At 47.7% G+C, this 16127-nt stretch overlaps 1 protein-coding gene across 1 annotated transcript in view; it reads right to left on the bottom strand.

The window, feature by feature from the left end:
- Positions 1 to 268: 268 nt before the first annotated feature.
- Positions 269 to 16127, bottom strand: part of CMTM4 (CKLF like MARVEL transmembrane domain containing 4) — a 69951-nt gene continuing 54092 nt past the window's right edge. Inside the window, exons 3-4 of the mRNA XM_041771026.1 lie at positions 9057 to 9155; positions 269 to 7478 (exon numbers count right to left, since the gene is read on the bottom strand). Coding sequence (XP_041626960.1) covers positions 7314 to 7478; positions 9057 to 9155 — 264 coding nt within the window. The 3' untranslated portion in view covers positions 269 to 7313. The remainder of the gene's footprint in view (positions 7479 to 9056; positions 9156 to 16127) is intronic.

Genomic DNA, 16127 nt, shown 5'->3' with positions numbered 1-16127 from the left:
GCCCCCCTGAGGCAGCCGGAACCCGGGGCTCTCGTGGTCGGGCGCTGGTCGCACGGGGGCCTCGGGCTTGAAGGGCCCGGGAGGGCGCCGGGGCTCCGTGCAAACGGCCCAGGCACTCTGCCCCAACTCTCGTGCACATTCGAAAATCTGCGTGACAGCTGAGTGTGCGGAGGCCGCGGGGTACACGGCGGGGTTCTGCTCACGCAGCCTGACAGCCTTCAGCCTTCCAGGCGACGGAAGGAAGTGGGCGCCAAGAAGGAGACGATGCCACTTTTATGTGTCCATTTATTAAACAAGAACTCCTTCATGACAATTTAGTACAATATTTATTAGCGATTAGTGTTGAGAAAATTATTTCCCTCTACATACAAAAATACAGATTTGAACACTATGAAAACAATCAGCACAAGTACCATGAAAAATAGGTCCTTCAAAAGAAACAAAGGGGCAAAACCGAGGGCAATGTGAGGCTTTGTCTGCTGTCAGGGACAAACCACCGGGGGCAAAGGCTCTGTCCACGTGGACCGAGTCCAACCCACGAGCCAGGGTTCGAGAAGCCGGGAGACACCCCCCCCCAGCAGCATAAACCAATGCGTGCCGAGTGGCATCCCTCCGAATGCCCCACAGCTGTGTCCAAACTACTAAAGGAAATAGACTTTTAAGAAGCAAAATGTCATAGTTGTTAAATTAACGTCGCCCCCCAGAAGTGCCACTGGGCCAAGTACCAGTGAAGAATCACTGCAGTTACCAGCCATCTGACTTGACTTCCTTCGTTAAAATAATTCCGTAGTCTGACCCTTCCAAAGGACAAAAGAGAAGCTGTAAGATCATGTTTCAGTAAATCCATTCCTTCACTTTGCAATGGCTCAGCTAGTTTACTCGAGATTTTTCTTGACCAGACAGAACTCGCGTCCTACAGGGGTGGGAAAGCCAAAGGAGCAGCTAGCGGGTTAGCTGGGTCTCGACTTCATGGGGCTCCGCACAGCAGGGCACCTATTTTGTCCAGGCAGAAAGCCAGAAAGGGCCACCGAGCCCACCGTGGGCCCCACGAGCCGATGTGAGATCTGAGGAGGCCAGCGGGCGGAGGGGGACGCAGGGCCGGGGGTGGCCTGAGCCGTCCGCAGACGCCAGGCCCAGGACCGCCCTCGCCAGGCCAGGACACCGGGGCTGCGACATGGGGACTCTGCACCGTCTCCGCCCCAGAGAGGGGAGGTCAGGGCACCGCGGACGTCCATTCTTTTTTATGAAACCACTTTCCTCTTTCTGTTTGAGGTGAGCGGTGGCTCCAAGTGACCAAGTGGTTTAAAAATGCCAAATGCAGTTATACGGATTCATAATTATTTCACAGAAATATACTCTTACTCTCAGACTGTTGAAATAAGCAGAAACAAATCACTGGGGAGAAAGCAGCAGAGAGGAGGCAGGAATAGCCAAGGCGGGTATTGTTTTTTAAATTTTTTCAAAATACGTAACGAAGTCTAAAAGGGATAATGGCCAAACCTCAAAACCATCATTGCTAAAAGCAATATTAAAAGGACACAATCTAAAATCATGCTACAAAAATAGTGTCATCTGGTTTAACTAAATGTACATCTTTTTTTCAATTCCATGATTGACAAGTGTTTATGTGACTCACGCACAGAAGGCACCGAAGGTGAAGCAATTCTTATTTGTCTTAAAATATACAAAGACAGAATTACCTATTTTGGGGAAAAAAACATACAGTCATACCTGTAATAAATAGTTAAGTGTTTTTGCCACGGGTTCCTGAACCCCTACAAATCTCGACATATACAAATAGTTTCGATCCCTACATTCTTTCAGTGGGAACCATATCAAAATCAAGTTATTAAAAGCGCTGGTTCTATCCACATACGTTAGTTTCATCATGAGGCAGGATTTGAAAGCTCATTTTTAAAATGGATTACAGAGTGAAAGCGCTGGAAGTAGGCAGCCCCCGTGCGGGTCGGGCCAGCCTGGAGGTCCATCAGGCCTCCTGCCTGCGTCCTCCCCGGGGGGAGGAGGGGCTTGGGCCAACCAGTTCTCCCTTCAAGCCCTGATTATTTGCCTTCCTCGCTTCTGCAGAGAAGGGAACAGGATCTCAAAACTTGCAAAACCGATTCTGGAAAAGGCAAGAAAGCAAAATGGCCCACAGAGGGAGGCAGCTATCAGACTGGCCCTGCCTGGCATGCACATCAGGTCCCCACACTGTCCTCGTGTCCTGGTAAAATGGGGTGCTTCCTACTGGGGTTTCTCAGATTTGACAGGTTCAGACTATTACCAAGTCCCATACAAACCATCACCTGAATCAACCATATCCTACCTTCCTATCCTCTGAGGCACAATTAGGAAAAGAAACTTCCAGCTTCGCCCTAATCCCATCAACAAAGCTGATCAAGGTCCTTTTGAGAAGTTTCTACTCTAAATTAGAACCATAAAAGTTCTGATAGTGCACTACAGTCCAGGCTACTAACCCCTTACTGAAGGCTCTCTGGCCTCTGTGTACGATGCATCCCAAAGAAAACATGCCACTCACAGGTGTCTAGATAAGCAGTAACCTGAACTGAAATCTTGGCATAAAAATGTAGACAACAAGCTAACTCTATGAAAAAGATGTACCATTCAAAAATTCATAAGCTGAATTTTATTCTAGGCAAGTTGCCATTGATTCAAGCTCAGCGGGCTTGTAGGTTAACTTTTTTTCTTTACTGTTTAGGAATAAGAAAAATAGAGAGGGAGGAAAAATCCCCAAGGTTGAGAAATTAAATCCAAATGAAATAAAAACATGATCCAGACCAGAGAAGGGAAAACACATCAGGACCCATTCCTCTGTTTCCAGTCTAAGAGTATATAAATGCCATCTACTGGTGTGAAGAAAAGTCAACCCAGAACATTCCTTTTCAGAAGAAAGTCCCAGATCTAACATATTGAGGGTGTTTTCTGTCAGAGATTGGTTTCTAAATAAAAGCAATGTAGAAGGTCAAATATTTCAAATTACCTTTTCAACCAGACAGTTCTTAATGATCTCAGAAGTATCTGCTGAGGAGAGAAGAAACACGAGATTTTATAACAAGCCAGGAAGGTTTGCAAAGCTCAAGGAAGGTGGCGTTATGTCTGCGTCTCCCTAAGGTGGCACACGAGTTAATGGCAGTCCCTGGGCAAGCACCTTTTTACTTTGCTAAAGAGAATTAATCAGCAATAGCCTTCAGCCTAGAAAGTGCTGCTGCTATTTTTTGTTTTTTGTTTTTTTTGGGTTTTTTTGCCTTTTGCCTTTTGGTACCTATTTAATGTCATTATTTTCCTGTATGAGCAAAATATGGAGAAAAAGACAATCAAGCAGTAGTGACACAACTTCATGGTTGCTTGGTTTTGAACACAGAGACACAAGGGGACCACTTAAATCATCACTGCCTTCCAGAATCACCAAACTGGCCACACACTGCCTCCACACACTATTGATCTGTGAGGGCCAGTTTTGAGAACCCACAGAGAATCTTGCACAGCCAGAGATTAGAACTCACTCCACCTCTTGAACACATGGAAGGGTGAGGAGCTTCTCCTAAAATAGCACAGGAGCGTCTGCAAGAAAAGGTGAGCTGGGGCCACACGGAGGACATGACACACGGAGGCGCTACTCCAGGCTTTGCTGTCAGGAGCACGGATTTGCATACATGTGCAGAGTTACGTGCTTTCTCTCCTCAAGAGACTGCCTGTGGCTTAACCAAAGTCTCAATCACTAAGAAAGCATCAAAGAAAGGCAGATGAAGCTGCAGGCTTTAGAGGAGTAGCCATGTTTTCAACAGAGTCCAAAGCTCTGAGCAGAAGCGTCCAACACATTGGATACACTTCACGCCTACCCGTGGGCAAGAGCCTTCGTCCCAGGGGAGTCATGGTGCCCTGAGGACTCGGGGTGTGGTCCGCCTCCCAGAGCCCAGCCCTCAGAGCCAGGCTGGGTCCCAACTGCCTTCCCCAGGGCTGGCCAGGCTCTGCCCAGACTGGCACTTCAGCTCCAGGTGCCCAGGAGGCCTTGGCGCTGGGACTGGACAGGCTAGTACATCCCTCTTTTGCCAAGCGAAAGTAATCTCTTGGACAAGTGTTGCTGCACAGAGTAAAAATCTGAAATAAAATACTTTAAATCAAACTTCTATGAGATTTTAATCTGTGACTGGCTTCATCCTTCCCTGGCTCTCTCTGAGGCCAGAGAGCTTCTTTAGGCCCCCATGACTGTAATCTCTCTGTTTGAAAGGGACAGACCTCTCCCTCCATGCCTTCAGCAGTGAGAAAGGAAGATGCAGGAGAATCAGAGGGGAAAAAAAAATACCACATCACCCAAATCTGTGCCAAGATCAACTTTCTCTGAAGACGTCAGTGTTTGCATCCATCTAAAACCACTAGAGGTTCCACCAAATGCTTGAGGGTTTCAACCATACAGTCTCCAGGAGCAAATTCCAATTTACACAACGACTGCAGTTCCCATCAAGTTTGGTACCAACTATGAAAGCCAGCACCATCCTACCAGAAAATTGATAAACACTATGACTGCCTCAGCCTTAAAATGCCCCCAAACCAAATGGATGTGATCCATAGTGGAACTATTAAATGTACAAACAAGCTTCCTTCAATTTGAAAAAAAAGAAAGAAAAGAAAGGTCCTGTTAAGCCCCCACTAAGTCTAGATTGTCTTGTTTGTACACAGAGGCAACACAAGGAAAATGCAAGTGTTGCCACACTCGCCCTAGACAGCCCTCCACGAGTGCTCACCACCACACTGCCGTGCATCCGCGTCACCCGGATTAGAGAGCTAGAGAATGGGCCTGGCCGCTACTGGTTGTACTGGGAGCTAATTAAATATACAGAAATATATTTACAAAAACCATGGGGGAGGCTCATGGCACAAAGGATATTAAATAGTTACAGACATAAATAATTCCAAAGATTCTAACACTACGATGCAAATTGACTCCGAGTCGCTCTGTGGCACAAAGTGCCATCACTTTTTATCACCTGTAAGCATTTATAGTTTAGATGGGCTTCAGAACCCTTTCTTGCAGCTTTCAACACATCCTCAGGAGACCAATAGGCCCTTTTTCACCAGATGATAAACTGGTTTTATTGCAGTGACTTGGGAAAACTTGGGCAACAATCCTGCCTGAGTGGTATTCTTTTTTTCAATCTCACTTCAAAGGCGGCTTTTTATTGAGGCCAAGTAACATGATTCCCAGCAGATTTCTGATAAAGTTCAGGGTGGTCCTTCCATGTGGGCCCTGCTGAATGCAAGCTTGAGTCTTTGTGACCCTGTTTCTAACTGGAACTCTCAGAGGGCGATGAGCCCATTTTTGACTATGCAGACACACTCAGCAAATGCAAAATAAATACATAAAATGAACAGATATAAAATCTAGATGTCACAATCTCCTCAGAAGTCACTACATACGCTAAGTCTGCGGAGCATGATTTGTGCTGCCTCGCAACACACACGGGAGGGGGCTCCATCGGACCGGTGTGGGAGCAGTGGGGGGGGTGACCACCAGACCAGTGGGGCTCTGCACCTGCAGCCCACCAGCCCGCTGCCCCCGACGCAGACAGGAGCTCGCACCTGCCACCAGGGCTGCTGCTCCCGGAAGGAACCACAGCAGAATTGAGATGGTACCAGAGGGCTGGTCCAGGGGGCTAGGCCGTCGCCCCAACCCTTCAGACACGGATTCACCCGCCTAGCAGGGCTACCTGCCCTGGGAAATCAGACGCTCTCTTCCACAAAGCGGGCGATGCCACGCACGGGGGGCCAGATGCTTTCCCAGCCACGCTGCGCCCAACACACACTCACGATCTCTGCCCCGACAGCGCCCGGCTGCAGCTGCCATCAGCCACCACTAGGCGAGGTCCTGGGGGAGCCCCTGGGCTGCAGACTCGTTCCCCCAGCAGGACGGGTTTCCTCCCTGGGGACAGCTGAACACAGAATAGCAGAGCGAGAAGGAGGTTTGTAAACATTAACAACAGTTCAGAGAGCGAAAACCCCACAACTTAAAACATTTTTCCCATGAAAGACACAATTGGTCTCCCACAGGAAAAAATGCAAAGAACAAAAACACTACAGCATCACAGGGGCTCGTTTAACATGTCCACCACATAACCTTCACGTTCTCAAGCATCCATTCGAAACCTCACAGAACTAGAATCTTTCCCCAAAACTTCCAAGATCCACATTCATAGCTATGACCCTGAGGCACACAAAAGCTACAATCTGTGCCTCCCGAAACATCAGTGAAAGGATGTGTCGTGGTGGAAATTCAAGTATTTTCAAATCCTGGACAAACCTACTCAGAATCACTTTAGAGCTGTCCTCAGGCATTCAACACTTAGCACCCATCCCTAAAGGAGAGGTGTGTCCCGACCTGTGGTCCACGAAGCCAGCAAACGGGCAAGCATTCTGGCTGCTGGAATGGATTGTATTTTTTGTGTGGCTTTTACCTGAGAAGGTAAAATTGCAGGAAGTCTGCAATTTGGCCTCCAAGTAGTAAGGGTGGGTAGAAAGCTGGAAAACAAGGTGGTCCCATATTCCTGGAGGAGAATGTGGGATTCGGGGAGGTGATGCATTTGAAGAGCCATCGAGTGATTTCTCAGCAGGGTAGGAAACGAAAGGCAACCTTCCCACCTGGCAGCAGTCCTGCCAAGCCGCCCCAAGAGGACAGCAGCTCTTCCCAGCCCCGTAACGTCCAGACCCAGCAAACAGCTCCACCAGCACGCCGGCTGCCAAACACTCAGCATCTCACGCGGCGTTCCGGGCCTGTGCTGCTGTCGCGATGCCCCAGGCCTGGAGGATGAGGAGCAGGGGAAGGTCCAGGCAGCAAGACGACACGCCGCCCTGGGGCTCGCGGGGGGCCTGCCCAACGATCGCTGCTGACTGCTCATTCCTTGATTTTTTACCCCTCCCGGCAGCTCCCATTAATCCAAATTCTTGACTTGTCAAAAAACACATGACAGGGTGGCTCAGAGTCAGATGTGAAGCCTGTGCTCGGGGACAGTGAAGACCTAGAAGAGACGCGGCAGCCAGGGAGGCCAGCTGCCCCCACAGCCGCCAAATGCTGGGCAATCTGCAGGCCTCTCCCGCCCACCTCTGTCTGAACAGCGGGGTACAAGGGGCTCCCTGCCTCACGGACCCGCCACCAGGGCCTCTCTGAAAAACTTTCCCAGAATGAACTTTTACCAAAGAGGACAAAATTCAACTTAATCACAGGAAAATCTGACGTGATGAGGGAAAGAAAACTTGGTTGAAAGGATGGGCATGAGGAGAGGGAGGAGGGCTCCGGCAGGTGCTCATGTGTCCAGGCGCTGGATCTCGGGGCGACCGTCCACATCTCTGGACTCTGTGCGTGCTCGGATGTAGTCACTGGCGCTCTGCTGGTGGACACTGACCCTCCACTTCTGCACTGCCAGGAATGTGTTCACCGCATACACCGCGGTTGCCAAGAAGCCAAATATCTACAAAACACAGGCACCGGTTAGTCCTCAGACACGTCAGCCGTCTAGAGGGTGTCTGGGCAGGACCTGCCCTGCACAGCTCACGCTGACCCGAGCTGTGTGCAGCTCTTCCAGCTGTACCACGACGCCAGGCCCACTGATATCTGGCTGTCAGATGATGGCCAAGTGTGTAGTTAAACATGATCCACATAAAGTGCTGCCTGACCTGAAGACAGCCTACGGCTTCTTTTGAAGTGTTCTGGATCTATTAAACACACACAGACACATACAAATCATGGGTTTGCCTCTTTTTCATGGCCACTGGTCCCAGATTAGAAAGCACAATGTAGCCAAAATACTATATAGACAGGAAATGAGCGTCTCATGTGTGAAACTCTAATCAAGCCACGAGGCCTGACGTTCCAAATCATAGCCCCCGAGCTCCCGCCTGCTGCCCGGCTGCCTCTCCCTTGGGCAGCTCCAGGTGGGCAGCTCTGGGGTAAGCAGCAGCAGAAATTTAATGATTTGCTAATGACTGACTGATCTACTGAGTGACACTTGGGAGAACAGCTGGTTTAGTGTTTTTTACAAACCCTTTAAAGTGCCCTTCCCCATCGCAAAAGTGCTACACATTCATTATAAATACAGAACAATACAGAAATGCAAAACACAGAGAATCAAAGTCTTAAATGACCTGGTTCCCACCCTACTCCCAAAGGCATTCTTCCTTGAAAAGCAAAAAAAAATGTCATTTGACTGCTAAATGGTGTCAAGACCACACTCTTCTTCATTAAGACCCCACACTGACAGGCCCTTAAAAAAAAAAAAAAAGATTGTATTTATTTATTCATGAGGGACGTAGAGAGAGAGGCAGAGACACAGGCAGAGGGAGAAGCAGGCTCCCTACAGGGAGACCGAAGTAGGACTCAATCCCAGAACCCCAGGATCACGCCCTGAGCTGAAGGCAGACGCTCAACCACTGAGCCACCCAAGGGCCCCCAGATAAGGCTCTTAAAAGCAACTGTCAGAGACATCCAGGGCTCTGCTGGAAACAGACTAAAGGAGTGATTCCCAACTTTAAGTGTGTACCTGAATCACCTGGAAGACTTTTTAAAACGTATTTCTTCTGGTTCGGGGGCTCCTGGGCAGGGAAGTTGGTTGAGTGTCCAACTCGGTTTTTGGTTCAGGTCATGATCTCAGGGTTGTGAGATTGAGTTCCACGTCGGGGTCCACACTCAGGGCAGAGTCTGCTTGGGACTCTCTCTCCTTCCACCCCTCCCCACTGTGCTCTCTAAAACAGATAATTAGTCTTAAAAAAAAAAAAAAAAGGAGGGAGGCATATTTCTGATTCAGTAGCTCTGGGGGAGCCTGGGAATGGCATTTCTAACAAGTTCCTCCACAATGTGGAGGCTGCTATTCTGGGGACCACAGTCTGAGAACCACGGCCCTGAAGGAACTGGGCCCGCTACTGGCTCGGTAACAACATCATTAGCAAAGAAAAAGCTGAAGAAGAATGAGCAGGACACACACTAGGGGACAGAGGAGGGTGAGTCAGAGTGTACAAATCAGCCTGTGTTTTAACCAACTGAGTTCACTTACCACGGCAGCAATTTCTGCTCCGGTTTTGTGGTTTAAAGCAGCCAATACAATCGAAGCAATAAAGAAAAAGAAAGTGCTGAGTCCAGTGTTGACCAAATCCTAAAAAAAAAAAAGGTAAAGTCACTTGAAAAGAATTATTTCATGCTTTGCCCTAAAAGCAACTGAAAAGCATATTTTCAAATATGGAGGACAATATCCAGCCTCTCTGGCGGCCCCACATTTTAGTCTTGATGCCCAGGGGACTGGACCCATGAAGGAAGGCAAAGATGGTATCAGTGTATGATGCTACTTGGTGTATCACCACAGCAAAATTCACACTTTAACCAACCATGAAGTCGTTTCTAAATTAATTATTATGGAAACCCAAACTGCTAACCCATCAAGGACATGCACGTTAATTACCACTTAGGGTTCTACTGTCACCTTTAAGAAATACATTCAAATCACCTTGGCGTGGACAATGCTCCCCAGGACTCCAGAAACTTGAAACTGGTGAAATCCCCTCCAACATCCCCTCGTTCATGTGTGACATTATAAGCGCACGGTTTTCAGACTTAGAGAACACACTTAGCCCGACCTCATGCTCTTTCTCATGCACGGTCTCTCAAGGATCTATGTGCCTAAAACCTAGAGGATTTTCTCCTTAGCTTTTTCAAAAGCAAATGCAGTCACATATGCAATGCTTCCAATATTTAACTCCTGTCTTAGCTGTTGGGAGGAACGCAGCACAATGATTAAGTGTCACAGCCTGACTGGGTGCTAGCCAACCATGACTTGGGACAAGTCCAACTTCACTTCTTGGGTCTTACGTGGGAAGAGTACCCCCGCCCCCACAGAGTTGTTCTCGGGGTCAGGTGGAGCCACCCATGTGAAGAGCTAAACACTGCACCTGGCTCACAGGTAGGGGTCCCTCTGCACGTTTATTGATGCTTCTGTTATTACCTTTTTTTTTTTTTTTATGATAGTCACACAGAGAGAGAGAGAGAGAGAGAGGCAGAGACACAGGCAGAGGGAAAAGCAGGCTCCATGCACTGGGAGCCCGACGTGGAATTTGATCCTGGGTCTCCAGGATCGCGCCCTGGGCCAAAGGCAGGTGCTAAACCGCTGAGCCACCTGGGGATCACGCTTCTGTTATTACTAATGTGACAATGCACCCTGACTGCCTGGGTCATACCAGGGTCCCTCTGGTATGTGTTTCCCTCTACAAAGGAAAACACAATCCCGGTGCAGGCTTCTGCAGGCGCTCATGGAGAAAAGCAAGTACCAACTACAAAGCTCTGACCATAAACGTCTGCCAGCAGGACAGTTTTTGGCTGTGACCAATGGTAAGTAAGCAAAGGCAAATTTCTCACAAATTCAAACCCAGAAGCATTTAGTTAAAATGCTCAGTCCTGGGTAAGGTGCTGCAGGGATAAAGAAGAATATAAAGTGAACTTTCCAAAGACTAATCAGAAATGGGGGAAAGTTTTATGACACAGTGCTGAAGCCAAACATCAAACATAATTCTATGTACATTAATGGTGACTATGTAAAAAGATAAATTTGGTCAAGGGCCTGTATGCATCAAAGATTTTAAAGAGGTTCACGTTGTTTGTCTATGATTTCCACATTTGGAAATTAATATTAAATATCATACTCGTGCAAAAAGGTTCAAGTATATAAGGATGTTTGTTACAGAACTTAAAATAGGAAAAAAAAAAAAGGTAAGCAAACAAAATGCTCACCAACAGGGGATGTGTTAAATAAAAATGGAATACTATGGGGTCATTTAAAATAATGATGTAGTTGTACATTTAACACGGAATAAACTTAAAATAGTTTAAGTGAGAAAGCATGATTCTAATGGTTCTACAAGGTCCTCCCTCCTCACACATCACAACCTACGCGCGGAAGGGAAAGCTAGTCTATCTCGTCTGGAAGGTTTCATCAAGTATGACAAGTGGTTACCCCAATGGGTTGCATCACTCGAAGGACTTTTTAACAGCTTTACTGAAATAGAACTCATATGCCTGATAGTACACCCAATTAAAATATACAGTTCAATGACCACGACTTATTTTAGAACATTTTCGGCTCCCAAAAGGAACTCATTAGAAGTTAATTCTTCATCCTTCCCCTAATCCGAGGCAACTACTAACCTGCTTTCTGTCTCTCTGCGGATTTTCCTATTCCAGACACTTCAAATAAATAGAATGAGATATTTTGGGGTCTTTTGTGACTGCCTTCTTCCACTCAGTATGAGACTTCTAAGGATCACTCATGTTGGAGCACGTATCGATGCGTCGCTCCTTTCTGTTACTGTGTCGTATTCCATTGTATGGATGGGCCACATTTTGTTTACCTTTTCATCAGTTTTTGGACTTTCCAGTTGTTTTGAACAACTGTATTAGGAACTTACAAGCTTTTGGGTAGACATATGCTTGGGTAGACTCATTTGTCTTGGATAATCACATGATTTTATTTTGTTCTTTTATTATTATCTGTATCTTCCAGTTTTTCTGTAACAAACATTGCTCTGCTCTGCACATCTCAAAAGGCTGAAAAGTGGAAGACAGCAGATACTCATCGGCATCACCTACTTGAGCTCCTTGTCCATGAAACAAAAGTCAAGGCTCTTAGGTTCATCCTTCACATCACAGGAAACACACACACACATGCCCTCAGGATGGGCTCTGGGAGTTTTTAGTCAACAATGGTGCTTATTATTATTATTTTCTAATGCTTTAACTGGGACATGTACTCGATCAGCCACATGCTTTCCAGCCTGCCACAGCCGTCCCCGTTCCCTACTGTCTCACACCCGCCACCACTTTATGTTCCCTGTCTGGTCCCTAGAACACCCAAGGCTGCAGCACCTCCTTGTGCTCAGAGATGAGAAGGAAAACCACCCTCACATACACATGCCCACAGGTGTCTCCTTCAGTGTGAAGCTCTGGAACTCCAATAACAGATTAACAGGATGTGGCCTAGAGGATGCAAATCTGAGGCCGACTGGCCACAGCTAGCCCACAGACAGGTTTGACTTGCACAGCATTCAAAACAAATGTGGACATGCCAACATTTAAATACCAGAAGATTGCACACAAAAAACTAACTTCTTTAAAAAAGAAAAAAAAGAAAGAAAGAAAGAAAAGAAAAGAAAAAAGAAGCTTCTAGATATACTCTTGAAAAGCTGTTCCAAGAATACCCTGAAGCAACTGCACAGTCAGCTGGGGCTGAGGAAGAGAACCACCTGCCCCGTCTCCCCGTCTCCAACCGTCTTCTTACCTGCCCAGCCCCAGCAGGCCAAGTCCACAGCCCTGCTCCAGCGCCAGAGAATGGGCCACCCTGCAACGGGCCCCACGAGTGGGGGCCAGTGGGCACCCATGCCTCTCTCAAGGCCCAGCTGGACTCTGGCTTTTTCTCTGAACATCCCCCTGCCGGCCCCCTCCAGGCTTCTGCCTTGAGGAATCTCCTGCTTCCGGCCTGTTCTCTGCCAGGCCTCACACGAACCTGGATCTCACGGAGCACACTTATCAAGGGCAGGCAGCTTGCGTTGACCTGCCCTGGGCTTTCAGTTCCCAAGCCCTAGCACACATCAGGTGTTCCATACAGGTCTGCCAGACTGAGCACAGGTGAGACAGGTAAACAGGTTCAGCCCCGGGCTGTCACTGCAATCGCTCTCAAACCACTGGGGTCTGTGGCTGGCTCTGGTGTCAGCTCTACACATGGATGACAGGGGGGCAGTTCACGGCCACTAGTCCATACCGTGCACAGACTTGTGCTCAAATGGCCCTAGTATCAAAGGGACAATCATACTATGACAATGGTGCCAAATACGTCCATGGAATCCCTATTGTGCCAACCGTGTGTGTGTCTTTATAGCAGCATCAATCCTAACCTGATTATGATCTACAATACATTATAGAGCAGGAGACGTGTTATTTTGTTTTACTTTTAGGGGTAAGGAAACTGAGTCCCAGAAAAGATGAGCATGGTATGATAAAGATTACGTATTTGGTCTTTGTCCCCAGTTCCTTGGCACTTCCTGAGTGATAGGAGCGCCTTCTGTGATTCATAAGGAACCCCTCTCAACCATGCCTGAGTTTACGCTAATGAGACAACTCCCTGGAGCCCCTGGATAGTTTCAGGATAGGAGCTGGTTACCGGAAAGTCCAAAACCAACCAGGCTGCTAGAAGGCTGGAACTTTCAGCCCCACCCCCACCAACCCACCAACCCTCAAGGAGAAAAGAGGGGCTAAAAATTGAGTCTAAACAGTTAATGAATTTAATCAGTCGTGCCTACATAATGAAATCCCCCATGAAAACCCCCAAGCGACAGTGCTCATGGAGCTTCCGAGCTGGTGACTACACACCTATGCTGAGAGGGCGCGACACCCCAACTCTGAGGACAGAGGCTCCAGATCGTCGAGACTTTTCTGGATCCTGCCCTATACACACACACCTCTTCCATCTGCTCCTGAGTTGTACCCTTTACAACAAACTGGTAATCACAAGTCGAACACTCTGCTCTCCTTCTAGAAGTTCCTCTAGAGACTTACGAACCTGAGGAGGCAAACCTGCAGTTGGTGCAGGTCACCTGTGAGCCCCATTTGGGGCTTGCGGGACCAAGCCCTTCTCCTGGGGGTCTGTGCCAACTACAGGAGTCAGTGTCGGAACAGAGCTGAATTTCTGGACATCTCGTTGGTGTCAGAGAATTAGACAACTACTTGGTATGGGAAAACACAGATTCGATGTCAGAAGAAAAGACATACATTTAGTGTGAAAAGTGGTGTCAGAAAACACTACACCATGAGTCATGGCCGAGGCCTTAGGGCTCTGCATGTGGCCCCTCTGGGTGACCCAAACTGTCCCAACTCAGCACCCAACATGGGTTCTTGATCATGAGAGGTCTGTGGGTTGAGCAGGGGCGACCGAGGAACTAAGAAGGAGCACCAAGGAGGAAGAAGAAAAGCCAGGGACAGTGCGATGTCACGGCAGGCCAGAGTGGAGAGCACGATGGGAAGGACGGAGCACTCCGTGGCAGTTCGGCTCCCATGTTCAATGTGGGGAGAACTGAGGAACAGCTAGGGGATCCAGGAACAGGGACATCAGGCCTATCTCTTGACTCAGGTGGTAGCTCCACAATCTTGATCATTCTTCAGTCAACTGTACATTTTTAATGACTTTATCTGAATAAGCTATATTTGACAGTAAAAGGTGAGAAAAGAAAGATGGGGAGTCGGGACATAAAGAAGGTCAAGGTCCCTCCTCGTTGGGAAGTTCAGCTAAGCAGTCGTGACGGACTCAGAGAACCGGCTAAGGAGACTGGGAGCCCCTGGCAGGCGTTCAATGGTTGGCAAGGGCTGGAAGAAGAGAGGGATGGAGTAAGGGAGAAGGCCCAGGGCACTAGCCACCATAGACATGGGTGGGACACAAGTGTACGAGCCCCTATTACACGGAGAAAACCAAGCACCGCAGGAGGAGTCCCACAGATTCATCAAAAACAAACAAGTGAACCCAGAGCTATCAGAATCTTTCTGCTGGCATCAAATAATGCTTGTATGAAGTATGTACTTTGCATCCTCCTCCTTATTTACCCTTTTCCAGGAATATTTTGTCAACATAGGCTCCTGAAATGACCATTTTTCTAACTCTATACCAATCACATCCTATTTCACTCATTAGTTGGCTCTACTGAGGACAAAATATTCTCACCATGTTGTTAGAGAAACACAACATGGCCAAGGCCAGTCCTCTGTAGCGACTCCATGAGCAATGCCCAGCCCCAAAGAACTCACTTTTTCTCTTCTTCAGAGAACAGATGACCTGAGTACCCCTCAGTAAGTACCATCTCCTCAAGCATGAACTCACATATGCTTCTGTTGAATAAGCATACCCCTTCATCTACCCCAAAAGTGTGGAGATTCTGGAAAGGATCCCAAAGGATTGAAAGTGTTCTCAAGGGACCACATCACACAGGCGTCTGCCCCACCCAACTCCATCCAGAAGAAAAGGACATATGTTAACTTTCCAGTGAAAAAGATGCACTTCAATATGACCAAATAATGTGGCAGTCAACACATAGAAAGCCCTTCGTGTTTAGAATAGAAAGATCAGAACTCCAGAAAGCTCACTGAGGAGGTATTTCTGGGGATAAAGGGCTGTATGAATTAATTATTAAGCTGCAGTATGAAGTCTTAACAGATTTATAGCTGTCGAATCAGTAGATAAGACTGAATTAAGGGAGTAAAGCCAAACCTGGCAGTAGTCTGTAGGGGAAACATGTGGTTGATAGGAAACAATGGCCCCTTGCTGGCAGTAATATTAGTATCTCTCAGACTGGCAGCAGCGCACACTGGCTTAAGGTCCCTTTATATACATTGTCTCGTTTCATTCGTAAAACAAGCCTGTAAAATACTATCGACTCTACTTTACCAATGGTGGCCTTCAACATGAGGCCCTAAGTGACTGACCTGCCCAGGGTCACGCACAGCCCTTAGGAGCCACCTTGCACTTGAACCCAGACAGGTCTGACTCAAAGCCCTCAGTCTTCACCTTCCCGGCAGCCAACTCTATGTCAGGTAGGCCTTCCAACACTTCGCATTTTGGTTGGAGGAAGTCTAGAAGTTGGAGGAAGTTTATGAGGTTCTCCTATGCTGTCAACTCTGTGAGCACTTTTTTTTTTTTTTTTAATTTTTTTTTTTTAATTTTTTATTTATTTATGATAGTCATAGAGAGAGAGAGAGAGGCAGAGACACAGGCGGAGGGAGAAGCAGGCTCCATGCACCGGGAGCCTGATGTGGGATTCGATCCCGGGTCTCCAGGATCGCGCCCTGGGCCAAAGGCAGGCGCCAAACCGCTGCGCCACCCAGGGATCCCCTGTGAGCACTTTTTTAAAAGATTTTATTTTTAAGTAATCTCCACACCTAACGTGGGGCTCGAACACACAACCCCTTAGGTCAAGAGTCACACACTACCAACTGAGCAAGCCAGGTGCCCCGAGAGCACTTTTTTTAAGGGAAAACACAAACTTTATCTCAAAAATAGTTGAGGTGCTGTGGGGCACCTGGGGAGCAGGTGGGTTGAGTG

This window comes from Vulpes lagopus, chromosome 10, assembly GCF_018345385.1.
Source record: "Vulpes lagopus strain Blue_001 chromosome 10, ASM1834538v1, whole genome shotgun sequence".
NCBI classification, from domain to species: domain Eukaryota; kingdom Metazoa; phylum Chordata; class Mammalia; order Carnivora; family Canidae; genus Vulpes; species Vulpes lagopus.
Note: the sequence above shows the minus strand (reverse complement) of the source record. Positions and strands in the feature narration are given on the sequence as shown.